This window comes from Ambystoma mexicanum, chromosome 9 (genome assembly GCF_040938575.1).
Source record: "Ambystoma mexicanum isolate Mex_15411 chromosome 9, UKY_AmexF1_1, whole genome shotgun sequence".
Classification (NCBI taxonomy): domain Eukaryota; kingdom Metazoa; phylum Chordata; class Amphibia; order Caudata; family Ambystomatidae; genus Ambystoma; species Ambystoma mexicanum.
The window spans coordinates 1,313,504,125-1,313,521,763 of NC_090931.1; the positions used below are offsets into that span (position 1 = coordinate 1,313,504,125).

Genomic DNA, 17,639 nt, shown 5'->3' on the forward strand with positions numbered 1-17,639 from the left:
ACCTTTTCCGTCCTCATATTTTTGTCAGCTTGCTAAGAGTACCCTAACTTCCAGCTGGCAAAGTTTCACTATGGCTTAGATGAATAATATTTCAGTTAATTGAATTGGAAATGTAAGATTGGTAGCTCAGTGGGTTAAGCATTTGCTATAGAGCGCTGAGTTGGTCTCTAAATTAATCTTTCCAAGACACACAAAACGAGTATCATTAAATTGTGTAATATTACATTCTGAGAGAGAGAGAGAGAGAGAGAGAGAGAGAGAGAGAGACTCACTCATATGCTGATGCTGGCCGAGATGACCACATCACTGGACAGTGGTCGTTACAGACATTGTTGATGATTGCATGCACATAGTTGTGTGGCACTGCCAGTGACCAATGTGGAGAAAGGCATCATACCCTTATTGTTAAGGGCGATGTAACATAGGGCAGAAGAATCATTCAGACCTGGTATGAACTGGACTGATATCCACCTTTTTCTCTTGTGCTGCAGTTTCACAGCCATAGTGCAATCCATAGGGTCTTTGTGTTTCTAATCTCTCCCCTCTGCCATTGCTAGGGGGCTGGGCGGCCTGGTCGGAGTGGACGCTGTGCAGTGAAGAAGGGATCCAGTATCGGAGCCGCTACTGCGAATACCACAACCCGGGGCCCTCTCAGTGCAACGGAAATGCCACCCAGTACAGAGACTGTCTATACAACGAGATTCCAGGTATGTATCACCTGTGCTTGCAAAGGCGCATTAGGGAGCACAACTGTTGGGTGCAAAGTACACATGGGTGGTTTTTATTTTTGGCTGCGGTGTGGTGCTTCAGCACCACCTACTAAGGCAAAGATATTGGGGTATCAGGTAATAAAATCGCGGCAAAAATGTCGCCGGTAAAAAAAATTGCGGCAAAAATGCTGTGGTTTTACCCGGTAAAGGTATACCCCATTATACAATTTTTGCCGCAATGTTTTGTGCCCACTGCAATTTTTGCCGCGATTTTAAGACATGGAACCGATATTGGCATGGGAGCCTTGGCAGGAAGGAGAGGGCATATGTGCAGGGACACACAGCTTGGCAGAGTCCTCAAACTAATGCCTGTGCGGATCGCCTCCAAGTCCCTGCCCAAACCATGCCCACGGAGGGGCGTATCCTGCAAGATACCTGCCGTCATCAACGCTTTGAACAGCAGCAGGTGTTGACCGTGCCCCCAGTCGGCTGGTTGATAGAAGGACTAGAACGTCTGTAATTGCAGTCACCTCTGTGCCCGGCTGATTTGTCAGCTTGCTTTGCCCAGCTGATGGACGCTTTTCATGCAGATGGTCGTAAAGCCTCATGAATCTGACAGCACTTTCACACTCGGCAAAATAAAAAAAAACAAGAGGTAGAGATCAACCGTACATACCTTTGGAAGCCGTAATTCTGCCTTAGAATGTGAAATGACTTTGCCCGCCAGCAAAGAGTCAATTTCAAAACAATAGACCCGGTTTGTGGAAAACCCTGCAAACTCTTCTACGTCATCTCCCGCCGCTTCATCAAGGCCATTATTTTTGTTTCTTTACAGCACATATTTACAGTGACAAGCTCAACAAATGTCAGCCGCTGCAGCTGACAGCTTCGGATAAGGAAATAGACATTCCTATAGCAGCAACCTGGACACGGCTCGGGCACTTTTATTGTGGGATTTCACCCCGGATTCGAGGCAGAAATACAAGCTACTCTCATGCAAATCAGCCGGGAACACCCACTTGTATTCAAAATTATAGCTTATAATAACGCCCGAACACAGAAGCAGTGTCACTTTAACCATGGCTTTCTTCTGAAAATTGCACCGGATACCGTCGCTCAATTTTTACCTGCCTGGGATTAGCCCCAAAATGTCTTCTTAAATTTAGAATGTTTATGTTGTGGCTGGTCAACTTTGATAGGACCTTTGTTTATCAGACAACTAACTGCGCGCCCGCTCTTTTTCCCTCTTGTGTGCAGTGATCCTGCCGGCTTCCAGCATCGAGGAGAGCGTGCACTGTGGAGGTAGAGTGGCTACATTATTTCGTATTTTGATCTCACTCCTTATGAATCCATCTTTGCTTTAATTCACGACACCTCCAGCAAAAACCATTAATCTGCCGCTTCCCATGTGGCGGAGAGCCTGGAGCCCGGGGACTCTAATTGTCTGGGCCAGATTGCCGCAGTGTCATATTCTCTAATTCACAATGTCAAAAAGAAAATCTGAAATTCCTACCACCCCCCCCCCCGCTTCTATTTTCCCTGGTGCGCTGGCGCGCCACCTTTCTTCTGAACCGCCCGGGGGGGAATATTAATGAATGGAACAATGGACCGTTGTTGTTTAATGCCCACCCCCTCTCACTCATAAGACACCTGCGCCCACCCAGATTCTCTGCAATATCCTCGCTGGGCAGGCTTAGGTCATTCTCTGTCTTCATTCATTCTATTTCCTAATTCATTAAATTAGGATGGACTAAAGAGGACAGAACTTGGAAGTGCCAATGTTTTAGCACCGTATACAAAATGTGAACACTATTCCTCATGCTTTCTACCAGTCACTTAAGACTTTATTTGCATGATTGTTTCACAACTGAATGTATGAGGAGTTAGTCATCCAACATTCCCCATCCTCCCAAAAATGCAGAACTTGGAGACAATGCATTTAAGAATGTAATGGCAATGACGGTCACCACTGTCCTAAAAATGCAGGCACTTGCTGCAATGCCTTTAAGAAGATAATGGCAATGATTGGTCACCACCCTCCTAGAAATGCAGGCACTTGCAGCAATGCCTTTAAGAAGATAATGGCAATGATTGGTCACCACCCTCCTAGAAATGCAGGCACTTGCAGCAATGCCTTTAATAAGATAATGGCAGTGATTGGTCACCACCCTCCTAGAAATGCAGGCCCTTGCTGCAATGCCTTTAATAAGATAATGGCAGTGATTGGTCACCACCCTCCTAGAAATGCAGGCCCTTGCTGCAATTACTTTAATAAGATAATGGCAGTGACCAGTCACCACCCTCCTAGAAATGCAGGCCCTTGCTGCAATGCCTTTAATAAGATTATGATAATGGCAATGACAGGTCACCACCCTCCTAAAAATGCAGGCACTTGCAGAAATGCCTTGAAGAAGATGATGGCAATGACCAGTCACCACCATCCCAAAAATACAGGCCCTTGCTGCAATGCCTTTAAGAAGATAATGGCAATGATTGGTCACCACCCTCCTCGAAATGCAGGCACTTGCAGCAATGCCTTTAAGAAGATAATGGCAATGATTGGTCACCACCCTCCTAGAAATGCAGGCACTTGCAGCAATGCCTTTAAGACGATCATGACACCACTCTCCTAAATATTCAGGCACTTTTAGTAATGCCATATAAAAGATAATGGCAATGATTGGTCACCACCCTCCTAAAAATGCAGGCCTTTGCTGCAATGCCTTTAATAAGATAATGGCAGTGATTGGTCACCACCCTCCTAGAAATGCAGGCCCTTGCTGCAATGACTTTAATAAGATAATGGCAGTGACCAGTCACCACCCTCCTAGAAATGCAGGCCCTTGCTGCAATGCCTTTAATAAGATTATGATAATGGCAATGACAGGTCACCACCCTCCTAAAAATGCAGGCACTTGCAGAAATGCCTTGAAGAAGATGATGGCAATGACCGGTCACCACCATCCCAAAAATACAGGCCCTTGCTGCAATGCCTTTAAGAAGATAATGGCAGTGATTGGTCACCACCCTCCTAGAAATGCAGGCCCTTTCTGCAATGCCTTTAAGAAGATAATTGCAGTGACCAGTCACCACCCTCCTAGAAATGCAGGCCCTTGCTGCAATACCTTTAATAAGATAATGGCAATGACAGGTCACCACCCTCCTAAAAATGCAGGCGCTTTCAGAAGTGCCTTGAAGAATATGATGGCAATGACCAGTCACCACCATCCCAAAAATACAGGCCCTTGCTGCAATGCCTTTAAGAAGATAATGGCAGTGACTGGTCACCACCCTCCTAAAAATGCAGGCACTTGCAGAAATGCCTTGAAGAAGATGATGGCAATGACCAGTCACCACCATCCCAAAAATACAGGCCCCCTGCTGCAATGTCTTTAAGAAGATAATAGCAGTGATTTGTCACCACCCTCCCAAAAATACAGGCCCTTGCTGCAATGCCTTTAAGAAGATAATGGCAGTGATTTGTCACCACCCTCCTAGAAATGCAGGCCCTTGCTGCAATGCCTTTAAGAAGATAATGGCAGTGATTTGTCACCATCCTCCCAAAAATACAGGCCCTTGCTGCAATGCCTTTAAGAAGATAATTGCAGTGACCGCTCAACGCCCACCCATAGTGTATTTCTCACTATCAAAAATAATTCTCATTCCAGGGGGCTTTGTAGTATTTGTTGACATTTAATTGAGATTTGGGATATTGTATTCAATTTGCGGCATACAATTGGGATAGGTTTCTGCAGTTCATGGTTAAAGCTCGGGACGCCCACCAATGCTAGCCCACCAATGGCTCTTCCGTGCATTCAGCAGGGCTTGGGCTATCGGCTGCCCATCGCGTGCCACCCAGCGTAGGTCTAGGTCTGGTGATGAGGAATCATGCCCCCCTAGTATGCCTCTTTCACTCACAACTTTCAGGGGTGTGCCCTATGAAAGTGTCAAGGTGGGCTTCTGTGTATAATATTAGCCATAGAGTTCTTTAAGGGGATTTCAGGGGTGTGCCCTATGAAAGTGTCAAGGTTGGCTTCTGTGTATAAGATTAGCCATAGAGTTCTTTAAGGGGATCCCACCCGAGATTAAGGGTTTGTCTGCTCTCGTTATCGGCAATCAGAAGACAGACATAGAAACAACTCTGCAGCACCAATTTTTCAACCACCTCTCCAACCATCATTTGCACAACTACATGTCCAATCCAATCACTACTTGCACAAGTATTTCTTACAACACAATGTTCATCTCTCAGTCTCTCACCAGTGTTTTCACATGTACCTCGCCAACCACCATTCCGAGAACGCTGCCATCACGCCAACATTTGCTCACTATCCTCCGTCATTTGTTATCTCCCCACTAACACATGCGCTACCACCTCTCACCACTTTCTGGACCATTACTGCCCCAGCCACTATTTGCACAACTGCTCCATTCATCCTCTTCACAACTACGACAACTGTTTCCACAGCTACTTTTTCAAACACCTTTTGCACAACTATTTCGGCCTCCATTTTCACAATTACCTTCATAAACACTAACTGTACATTTATTTTTCCAAAAACCATCCGCACAGTTGCCCCACCATCCAACTTCACACAACTACCTCTCCTACCAGTACTGGCAGAACTACTCCTACCGCCCACCACAACACGACCCCTCCAACCACCACTTAACTCTCCGAAGCACCCGTTCAAGCAGCCTACAGCACCTTGCAAATCCCTAACACTTACGAAAAAAGCATACTACCACACGCACCACCCTTTGCACAACAACCTCTCTAACTAGCATTTAGCTCAGCGCATGGTGTAAACCGAACTGAAGCTGCCAACAGGATGCCACTTCTTCCACGATCCTACTCCCTCTTCACCTTACTAACACGCCCCGCCTTCTCGTTTGCAGATCGGCGTGAGACCTTGGAACCAATTCCGTTGGTGACGGTGCGCGGCACAAATACCTTTGATATTTAATATTAACAACTACCATATGCATAACTAGGCCTTACACCAAAACATGCAAAGCTACCCCTGCCTCCGCCATTTTCATAGTTTCATATCCAAGCACAATTTGCACAAATACCTCTTGTAATGGCCGATCAACCATCAGAAGACTAGAGAACATTTGTACATTCATGGTATGGTTTATTTGGTTCACATACAAACAGGTATATGTTCAGAGCAGTCTATGTTCCTTACTGCCCGAAAACTTCCTAAGGAACCTGTTCCTTAATTCCTCCCTCCGTTTGTTCCTAGTTGCCTTATAGGCAGTAAACAATCAGTCCGTCTCTAAGTAAGGTCCCTTTATTACATAAGTCATTCTGTGAACACCACCGCCGGACTACAAAGACTAGGGTGACCAGATTTCCAAGACAAAAAACTGGGACAGCCAACCACACAAAAGGACTACCCCACCCCCTCCAAGCCCCCCATTTATCGCAATCTACCTCAACCCCATTCGAAAGTATCTGTATATAAATAGGTTAATAACAAAGGAGCTGTTGCTCCCTTTGACATGACTTGCCTCGATATAGTTACCGGTTTCTCAGCCAGTCTCGGTGACACAGGCAGTAAATGCCTGCTGATCATACCTGGAAGGTTGGCGGTTCAAGCCCACCCTCAGATGGCAAAACTGTGAAAATATTAGGAGGTCTCTTCAGGGTAGAGCAGTAGACAGTCCAATCTCATATTTTTCAATCGTATATCTCGAAAAAAGGGGACAGTCGAATCCCGGGCAGGGTTTTTAGAGTGAAAAAGCCTCGGGACACCGGGACGGAGGGGCAAAATCCGAGACAAGTCCCGGCAAAACCAGGACGTCTGGCCCCTCTAACGAAGACCACACACTGGCTCTTCTTGCCAGTGTTAGCATGCTGGCCCCTTAATGGCTCGGGAAATGTTCAATCTCCTACCAAGATGTCTGAACGATGACAGATGCTAGCCCTGCTCATGAATAGACCGCGAAATTGAGCCATACATCATGTGACGCCCCGGTGGAGCGGCCAGAGCCCCGGCAGGTGACGCGGACATTCTAAAGCAGCAGCCAGCAGTGGAGCTGCCTCGTCAATCATATTCCTCCTCAACCTGCGGGCGCCAAATCTGCGCACGGCATGACATCGCTTGGAACTCACGCGGGAAACAGGCGGTGGGCGGCTACTTGCATCCACGGCATGTGTCGCTAAAGTGCTCTCGGGGAAGAGGGAGGAGAGATCAAACGAAAAGAGAGAATGACAATGCAAATACATTTTGGAGACCATTGGCAGAGCACGAGGGTAAGAGAACAGGTCCTGTCTGGTCAATGTGATGTCCGGATTATTCAAGCACGATCATAAATAGAGTCCAAACCCGTGGGCCAGATTTCTCTGCAGAAAGATTTATTATACATAAAGGATTTCACATTTTTCCACAGATTTTAGTGATTAGCTGCAGAGTTCGAAATATTCCAACAGTTATGAGTAGCATAGGGCACCAGGCCCTCCCTGACCAGTCTACACCAGCACCCCCCAAACCAGTGCTGCTCTTCCGGGTGCCTTTTCCTAACTAGCCTGGTGTGTCGGGCATCCCTCCCGATTCTGGTCCACCCCCCTTCCTTGCTCTTAGAAGGTGGTTCTCCTCTGTTATCCCATGGCACTTGCTCTCCTGGGATCCCCCCCAGCAATTGCCTAGCCCCTGGGCCCTTCTTCCTTCTCCACCCCCCTGTATTTTCATGCCCTTTCCCTGACTGTCACCTATCACCCCCCAGCCCCCCTTTGCACTTCTTGTTACTGCACTTGCACAATCTGAATGTCACCAGTCCTAGTAGGAAGGACCGTTATTATTATTTACCTCCCATGTCTCCCCCCCCCCCCCCTTTTTGTCTTGTGGTGCCTGGAAACAAATTTCGCTGTATAGTGTGCCTTATAAGTGATAAATAAATAAAGCAGATTTTCTCTCTGTAACTATGACATTTCCGACTGGTATGAAACATTTTTCTGCAGATTTTCCCAAAGTTCTTTGTAGATTTGGACGGCCTCTAATCATAGGCAAGCTGATATCAGAGGCTTGGGGGGCGCATGCAAAGAACATTGAGTTGCTCGCTTTGCACCACACCAGGTCACCACTTTGCCATGCTGACGGCTGCAGTGGCGTCTTGGGTTTGATGGGTTCCTCCAATCCTTGCCTTGTTGCCTCTGGGTTGTTAAGGCGACTCTAGCCTGTTACCTATTTGAGTTGGCACAGCGTAGGCTACCGTGGGAATAGGGCTGGTACCTCCATGTAGGGTTACTGCAGTAGGAAGTAGGGCTAAAGGAGGTATAGTGTTATAATACATTGCAGGACACCTTTATATGGTGGTAGCATGCCATGGAAGGATCGGTAGCCTCAAGGCACATGGCCTATTTTCAAATTGCTCGACACACTTTGCAGACCCCTGACCTAGGGCATCGCCCACGGGGAACACTACATTTTCCCAGCAGACAGCACTGGCTCCACTGCAGGAGAGGGAAGCCGCTAAAAGGGCAGGATGGTGGTTTGGAAGGTTGCCCAGAGAAGTGTCAGAGGTTAAGGTGTATTCTGAACCTTACAGATATCACCTATTTTGTTTGAGTTTGCCTGAGGCGCCATCGATGCTTGGACGAGCGGGGTAGATAACAAAGACACTTGAAGCGTGCATAGGCATAAGGTGGAGAGTGACAGCGTTTGCTTGGCGTGTACAGATCTTTCAAAAATAAAATGCTGAATCCCAAAATACCGATTTTGTTTTTTGTTTTTTCTTTCAGCCCATTTCACTGCATATATATTATATGCAGGGTAAGACTCCCCTCCCCCGCACCCATCTATACCACCCCATATTTTTTGTATTATCTTTCCCCCTGCCCATATATATATATATATATATATATATATATATAAATATATGCAGTGAAATGGCTCCTCCAAAATTCAGTATTTTGGGATTCAGCATTTTTTGCCACAAAATGATGGGGTGATACAGAAGTGTACACAGTTCATTTCAAAGTGATGGGATACGCACTGTGACAAAATAGTGATTCTTGTCTTGTGTGTGATGGAAAGCATAACCCAACCATTCAGGTCTAATAAGCTGCCACCTGCCCTTCTGATGGACCATATTCCTCTATGCATTGCAAGAGAATTCATGTCTGACTGAAATAACCCCCCGAAAACGTCTGTGTGCCGGCAACCCTCTGCAGAAGTTGCAGGTCTGATGATCAGCATAGGAATGTCTGACAGCTGGCTCCTCTCAGGGTCACGCCGTATTCAGTGTCACCCGAGCTGCCTGCCACAAATATGCCCCCTTTGGTTTATCTTGTCCACTTCAGAAACCACCTAGGGGTGCCAGGAAGATAGCCCTGCGAGTCAAGCAGGACATGGTGGTAGCCTGCAGTTCACACGTTTGAAGCCTGGAAAAACGGACTCATCCTTTCATCCTTGTGACGTCAATGTATTGTGTGCCATTCATTGAGGGAATAAGGGCAACTATTAATACAGCACTTGGCGGTGAGAGGAATCTGCCAGCAAGCGCCGTTTAAAACGGTGGTTTTATCATTGTTGTTATTTATTTATTTATTTGGGCAACTGTAAAGCGCAACCAACACTGAGGCACTTGAGCGCTGGTTCTTGGCAGTAAAGCAAAAGTACATACATCAATCACAATGGGTTATAGTTTTCTATTCCGAGTCATGCATACAGTTAGAGTTACTTTGATTGAGTTACTTTAAGAGTTCGTGTGTGATGAGCCAAGTTTTCAAACTTTTGCGGAAGGACCAAAAGGAAGATTCTGATCTTAATGAGGGTGGCAGAGCAGTCCAGTGTTTGGCAGCTACCACTGGAAAGCTACTGCCCCCACATTTCTGTAGTTTGAATCTAGGGATGGGAGTAAGTTGAACGTGTGGGTCTGTTGGATCGTTTTTGGGAGAATTTGTTGGATAAGTACTTGGGGGGCTGAGTTGGACAGATATTTGTGAGTCAAGTAGAGGGTTTTGAATAGTTTTCAATCATGGACCGGTAACCAGTGGGCATTCCATCTCATCATGGTAATGTGTATATTTTTGGGGATGTGCATGGCTGCTCTTAGCGCATTCCTTTGAATCACCTGCAGTTTGTTTACATTTTGGCTGTTGGTGCCTGCGCAAAAGGGCATTGCAGTAGTCTAATCTGGGTAAGATAAGAGCTCTACCCAGCGTAATACAGCTGTCAGATGACAGGAAATGTCTACAGGCAGTGAGCTTTGAGGTGTAAGCTGCCACCGATGCCGTGGCATTGACGTGTCTAGTTAAGGTGAGAGCTGAGTCACGGTAAATGTCCAGGGTTTTTACTTCCTTGGAGACATTGATTGTGATGCCATCGACAGCGAAGGACTGGAAGGAGTCGCATAGTTTGTTTAGACGGTTCTGCAAGCCTATAAGGAGTAATTCCGTTTTTTCATCGTTTAGGCACAGGCCATGTTGGGCAATCCAAGCCTGGAGAGTTTGGTAGATTTCGTTTAATGATTTTGAGCCTGTGATGGGTATGAGGATTTGGGTATCGTCTGCATAGTTAGTGTAGGTGACACCCAAATCATCAAGAAGGTTGAATAGAGGTTTGATGAAAATATTATAGAGTGTAGGGGAGATGCAGGAGCATTGTGCTACTCCACAGGTGACAGGGACTGGCAGTGCTACTGAGGTGGGTGAAAAGCCCCTCATAGTTCTGTTGGTTAGGAAGGACTGTATCCAGTGTATGGCTTTGGTTGAGAAATGGGAAGCCGAGGAGAGGTGTTTGCATAGTGTTGTGGTTGACTAAATCAAAGGCTGCTGATGGGTCTAGTAGGAGGAGGAGTACTAGATTGCTGTTATCTTTAAACTCATCCAGTTGTGTTTTTAGGTCCAGGAGGGTGATACAGTGCCATGGCCTGGATGGAAGCCAAATTGGCATATGTCAAGCAGGTTGTTGGTTTCCAGATGGTTTTGGATCTGCAAATACGCTGTTCTGTCCAATATTTTAAGGAGGAAAGGTACTGTTGTTATGGGTCAGTAGTTTGTCGAGATGTTGGGGTCTAAAGTGGGTTTCTTCAGTAATGGTAGGATCCACGCATCTTTGAGGTTCATTGAGACAGTGATCCTTTCGAATGAGGCATTGATTAGGCTTGTGATGAACGGGGTGAGTTCAGCCGCGCAGTCTTTAATGAGAGAGGCTGGGCAGATGTCGCCTTGGCACCTGGAAGGCTTGAGGCTTGTGATCATTTTCAGGACTTCTGTTGTTAGGAGTGGGGCGAATTGAAATTGTGTATTCATTTTTTGGGGTGTGTAGCTAGGAATCTGCTGGGAATGGGACGGTGTTAAGTTATTCTTTTTTAATTCGATTTTGGATTGCAGAAGGACGATTTTGTCAAGGAGAGCTACTCAGTGGGGCAACTTTCTCAATGGCAGCTAGGAGATTTTGATTATATACCTCCACCATAATGGTGGGGTCATTAGCAAAGTTATCTTGGTATTCGGTGATCGGGTGCATCAGAGGTAGTCGTTTCTCTGCTGTAATGTTGCACGAATTTCTGGATAATGCGGCCGGTGTTTTGTGGGGGAGGTGAGGGTTTATCTGCAGCGAGGTTGTTAGGAAAGGAATGGTGAAGGAGATGACATGATGGTCAGACCAGGGACATTGGGTGTTGGAGAAGATGTTTGTGTTGCAGTTGAGGTCTGCAAGCCAGTCGAGGGTTCGAACTTTGATATGTGTGTGGTGATAATACGGTGTGAGAAGCCTAATGCACCAATGGTGTTGACAAGGGAAAAAGGCATTTTCGTTGATAGGGTCGTTAAGGCCAAAATGTAAGTCTCCCAACAGTATGATTTGAGAGCATGGCTTGGTATTCATTGAGAGGATGTGATGCTGGAAATGCATCAGAGGGACAGGGCCTCTGAATCCTTGTCCTTTACTGCTTTTTATCGTGTGTTCTGTCGTGTTTTCTGCCCAGGAGTCCATGTGGGACTCCTGGCAGTGCAGCTCTCTCTTTTGGTTTGGTGAACAGACCCATGGGATACCCTTATGGCACCCATGGGTAGGGGTACAACCCTGTGCCCCTAGTGTATGTTTTTGGGCACCTGTGGGTGGCCCACAGAGCAGGGTATGGGCTGGTGGCAGCTCCATGCTGAATTTGACAGGTGCTCTGGGTGTCCTCCATTTTGGGATACCCAGGCCCTGCCATTGGGATCAGTTGATTCCTGATAGGAAACAAGATGGCCCCTGTGGCCTCTTGCTTTCTATTGCCTGTTACCTTGTTTTCCCAAAGTCCTGGGAAGCCCTGACTCTGTCCCTTCCCCCTGACTGGCTGTTGGGTGGAAGTTCCATATATGGTGTTGTTGTGAAGGCCCAGCTAGACTGACTGGAGCCTTCCCAGTGACTGTATGTTGTGGGTACCTCCTGTGGGTGGGACCTCGGTGAATGGAGTGTGTGACCAATATACACTCCTTGTTGTGGTTGTCTGGTTTCTGGCATGAGAGACAAAGACTGAGACAGCCCTGCCCGAAACTGGCCTGAATGCAGTGTGTGGTGTTGAATGGCTGGGTACTTGTCCCAATCCACATTCCTTGTTGTGAGTATCTGAAAGGGAGGAGTGTGGCCTGAATGCACTGTGTGCCTGATTGGCTGACTGACTGCATGAATGCCCTTCTGTATGATTGGCTGCTGAGTGTGTGCCAGCAGTGTGGATGAGAGACAGAATAGTATATCTGGGGACCTCTCACCACTGGTAATTGTTCAGAAGCGTTCAGAAGCTGAGTCTCCACTCAAGAGTAACTGGAACTGCTGATCTACGACGTCCAGCTGGAAGAAGAAGACTTGCTGCTGCATTTGCTTCGACCGATCCGAAGGCTGCCGAAATCGTCGAAGACTGACCCGAGAGAGGACCTGGTAAGGCGCCCTCTTCCCGTGCTCCGAGGGACCATCGAGCACTGCTCCATCTTCGCCGAAGCACCCTGGAAGACAGACCCTCGAAAGGCTGCTGACCCGAGACAGGACCGCCGAGGATATCGAAGTGAAGCACCCGGACATCGCCGCCGTCGAAGTCCATTGCCGTCGACCAGGGTTCGCAGGTCTGTGTAACCACTGGAGGCCCGTCGAAGTTGTGTTGCCCAGCCGTGGGAACCACTTGACGCCGTGCCGCCAACGACCGGAGCCGTCCGCTCCTTGCCTAAGAACATTTGAATCAAAGGACTCCCTCGTCCGCACCGTCGATCGCTTTATCCTGCCGGAGAAAGTCGAGGACGACCAACGCGCCGAGGAGAAACCTGCCGGTGGGTTTCCTGCCACCCGAAGACCACAAAGACTCGAACGACTCGACGCCCTTGCTGGGCCCCCGTCTCCACAATCTTTGCGGTCCAGAACAATTGTCATCGAGGTGCCCCGCACGCCTCTGCCTTGCAGGACGCCAACGCTCCGTCGTCGACGAGCACCGCTTGGATCGAAGCTGCCGCCTCATTGACGCCGTTCTACCCTGTTTGTTGTCGGACGTTCGACGCCCCGTGTCTCCCGCTTGAAAGGGAAGGCATTCAAGAAGGGCCGTCGATTCCCCGCCGCCGAACGCCGAGTTCCTCGACGCTTCTCGACGCCCCGTGACTCCCGCTTGAAAGGGGGTCGCTCAAGAAGGATCTGTCGACGCCTCTTCGAAGAACTCGACTCCACCAGGTACATTGGGGGGGTAAAAACATTATAGGAGGGAATAAGACTTGCAGAAAAATATATGGACTGGGCTTGTGCTATATCTTTATTTTACAGGTTGCCGAGGTGGGGGGATCTCCACACAGAACTGTGTCTAGTGGTAGGGGCCAGTATTCTGCCTATTGCTCAACCATCTTATTTTCTCTCCTCTCTCTATTGCTGGTTTCACTCTATTGATCTGTGTGACATTGTTACAGTATTGTTGATGCACTTTAATGAGATCTAATACACTTTAGAATTGTATATATTTGCCATTGTTGATTTTCCTAAGTACAAAGTGAGTTATTATGATAAGTGTACATAACCTTGAATATTGATTATATAAAGACTGTGTTCTAACCAATACAGTGTGTGGACATTCCTTTGTGGGGGCTTGGGGACTACACTGTACTTAAGAACCAGCCTGCATCACCTCCTGAGAAGCTAGGCCTTGATTGCTCGTCCATAGCTACCGAATAGAGAATCTAGGCTGGGGTCCTCTGTGCCTCCCCTCTACCATATAGAGAGCAGAAGTACAGACCACCCCCTACCAGTCTTTACACGTGCAACATCATCTTCAAAGGAGAACACCGGGCCAGCGGGTCTGTATATAAGGTGGACATGGTGACCGAGGAGGATAATGAGATTTTTATAGATAGTAGTTCACCTGAGTGGAACAATTGGTTAGATATTTCCCTAATAGGGAACTGCTTCTTCGCAATAAATGCTACTCCTCCTCCTTTGGCAGCCTGTTTATCGATCCTGAAGATAGTATAGATTTCAGGGATGGTGAGAGAGGGTGCCGGGTCAGCTGCTGCGTGGAGTCAAGTTTCAGTGATGACTAGGAAGTCTAGAATATTTGTAGTGATAAGGTCTGCAATGTCTAGTGCATGTGTCATGTGTGACCATGCGTTAATAAGGGCACCCTTGAACATAGTTGCTTCCAGCTTAGTGTTGTCTGTGGGGGCTAGATTGGGTACGTCAAAGCTGGTGGGATCTCTGGACTTGATTCAGACACTGGGGGTTTCCTTACCAAGGTTGTGTGGCCTAGGGTGGAGGTGTTCCAATCACTAGTGGCATTGGTGGAGCCTTGTGCGATGTCTTTCGAGTTGTATGCAGTAGCAGTTGTGTCATAGGTGGAGGCATTCGAGTTGCAGTGGGAGCCGGTCAAGGGCGGCTGATATTATCTCATAGTACAGTGGAAGGTGGCTCTGGAGTTGAGGTGTGCATTCCTCCAGGTGATCAATGGGGTTGTTGATTGCGGATGCTGTTGGTCAGTGGCTATGCGAGGCAATAGTCTACAGTTTTGCGTGACAAATTGCCAGGGTAGGCTAGGGCTAGGCTTGAGAGTAGATGTCGTGAGCTGATTAGGACTAGGCATGCATTTAAATAACATGATCTGCTGGCCCAGAGGCCCGGATGGGCTAAGGCAGAGAATACTAGATTCAGTGTCCAACAGGAAGGTTGGAAGGTAAGGCTGGTGTACAGGAGGCAGGAAGCATGTAGGCGGGATGGTGTGAGAGTCTGGGAGGTTGATGGACATTTCTAGTGTGATTGTGCATTTGTGGTTGGGAGAGGAATATTGAGAGGAGGATAGGGCGGGTCACGGGCCTACAGGAAGCTCATGTCTAGGTATGGCTAGGCAAGGGTCGGTCCCGACCTGGTGAACTGGTAGTGTATTGAATCAGTGGCCTAAAAATGGCTGCTAGGAGTGTTGTGAGGCATAGTTGAATACACAGTATACAACAAAGTGTCAGTTCATCGGAAGACCCATCTACCTACAGCTGATTGAATGGGCGTTTCTAAATCACACCTAAAGCACAGCTAATGCAGTTAATCACTAGGCACTTCAGATGCCATTAGTCAATTGAGCTATTCAAATGTAATATATCCAAGTAGCGTACAGTTGAGCAAATGGGTAGATCAAATGTTGATAATTTAGGGGGTGAGTTAAAATACAATTAATCAGCAGGGCAAGTCAAATGCAGTTGAAGAGTGGTTAGATCAAATGCAGTTGAGCACATGAGCGATGTAAGATGCTATTAATCAGATAGGCTAGTCGAATGTGGTTGGCGAAGCAACGTGCAGTCGGTACAATATTGATCATAACCCATATCTCGGAACAGTTTATGGTGTAGGACATGGGTGGGGGGCAGTGGAGCTAGTCAAGATAAAGTTACATTCGTAAAGGCCGTGACTAACTTGTGTGGTTGTCAAGAAGAGTTCATGTGCACTTGGAAATGTCGGGGTTGAGTAGGTGGAGGACCCTACAGTGGGGCGTTTTCCTGTAGCTGATCAATGGAAGGGATTTGAGAGCTGCAGACAAGCCTTACCAGGGTCGATTGATGAGCTTGCTCCCATCAATCTTATTGATATTGAGCAGACTGCCCTCCGGGGCTCTGTCAGTCCCGGGCAGACACCGACAAGAGCCTTAGAAAATGGGGCCTTGGAAAGTCAGGGGCCAGTTTCCACCTGCCGGCGAACGTGATTGGCTCTGTGATGCAAAAGATAGCCAATCACAGAGGGACAGGATTGAGTTTGTCAGCTGCGCGCAGAAACGAAAAGGCATCAGCCATTTTGGAAGTTGCATTAATCAACAGCATTGAGATTCAGCCCAGGCAGGTTCAGGCAATATGGGCAATTTTAAAAGATACTTGAGCCCCATATTGCAGCATCTCGGACTTCAAAGAAACATCTTGCAAGCAAAGTGTGGTGCGCACGCTCGCTCTGTGCTCTTTCACACAGAAGCAGCTTTCTTTCTCCGTCAATCGTATGATGCCCACAGGGCTTACCTTATGGGCTGAGATGCGATCGGGCTGCTCCTGCAGCGTAGGATGGAAGTGAAGAGCTCCTGCCCACACAATGTGGATGCTCTGCCAGTCTTCTGATCAGGAGTAGGCACGGGCCCAGACAGGAGCCTTAGAAAACGGGGCCTTGGAAAGTCTGGGGCCAGCTTCCGCCTGCCAGCGAACGTAATTGGCTCTTTGATGCAAAAGTGTCATGAGCACTGCTCCCGAGAAGCCAAGTCAAGCCCAGCATCCCCGGAAGCAGGCTCACGACCCTCGTCCCCGGCTCCAGCAAACCCCTATTGGGGCCCTTTGGACCATGTCCTGGCGCCTGTGGCGCCAGGCTCATAAGGAACCTCAGTCCCGGCGCCAGGGGCGCCGGGCTCATAATTCTTGCAAAGGTGCTTGGGTGGACCTACCTGTAGCAGACCATGCTGCATACTCACCTTTGCAAATGCTGGCAGGATGAAGTCCCCAGCCTTCTGCTGGGAGGAACTATTCCCTGAACTGGGACTACTTTCTTACCTGGGTGGGGCTGGTGCCACGCCTTAGCTTTGGAACACAGGAACTCTTTTACCTGGGCGAGGCTGAGGAAGAAGACACCCAATCACTCCAACACTATTTAAACCACACCCGATTGGGAAAACGTGCTTTGCGTTATTCTGCATCTGCAGCAGGACGCTCACCGAGTCAGCTCCAGCATTCCAGTGACATCTCCAGCTTCAGCTCAGCAACCTGTGGAAGAAAGTCACGAGAACTATACTTACCATCCAGGAATCCAGACACCGGCAGAACCTGCAAGCAAAAGAAACATAAGGTTAGCAAGTTGCAACACGTTCGCAGCCGCGCTCGCTTACCTGATCCATCTGTGCTTTCACGGATTCTTCGCGGCCTTCTCTTCAGCAGCCCAACGGCACCTGTCAAGACAAAGAACATTATTAAGTAGGAATCGGGTGAAGGCGGCCGCATTTACTTTTCTTACCTGCTTTTGTGCGCGTATTACGATCTCTTCAACCACAGCAGCCCGGCACCTGAAAACAAGAGAAGACATTATTTAAGTGCCATTAAAGACTGCAAGAAAGCCTAACACTTACGTGTTTCCCCACGTGCATCCGCGACTGGGAAAACGCCCGCAAGGTCCCAACACCTGCAAATAAGAAAAGAACATTGTTAGAGGTGCTATAATAAGGCCACAGATCATTATACTCACGTACTTCGCACGTGCAACGGCAACGGACGAACAACGCCCGCAACATCTCAAGACCTGAAAACAGAAAACAAGGGACATTATTGAGGTGTCATTGAAATTGCCATACCTACGTACTACCGCACGTGTCGCACTCTCAGTGACCACGCCCTCAGCATCCAGGCACCTGAAAAAGACAATGCAAAGACTTCATTAAAGGTGCCCATCTCTTCAAGACTATAAACTCTTTATACCTACTGGCATATGCTCGTGCAGTAACGGCGGCATCACCTTTTGG

The 17,639-nt window shown here is 47.9% G+C and overlaps 1 protein-coding gene across 2 annotated transcripts in view; it reads left to right on the forward strand.

Moving 5' to 3' along the window:
- Positions 1-17,639, forward strand: part of SEMA5B (semaphorin 5B) — a 1,093,184-nt gene that overhangs the window by 1,000,163 nt on the left and 75,382 nt on the right. For both annotated transcript variants that reach the window (XM_069616686.1, XM_069616687.1), the window contains 2 exons: positions 558-707; positions 1,968-2,012. In XM_069616686.1, the coding sequence (XP_069472787.1) occupies positions 558-707; positions 1,968-2,012 (195 nt within the window). The remainder of the gene's footprint in view (positions 1-557; positions 708-1,967; positions 2,013-17,639) is intronic.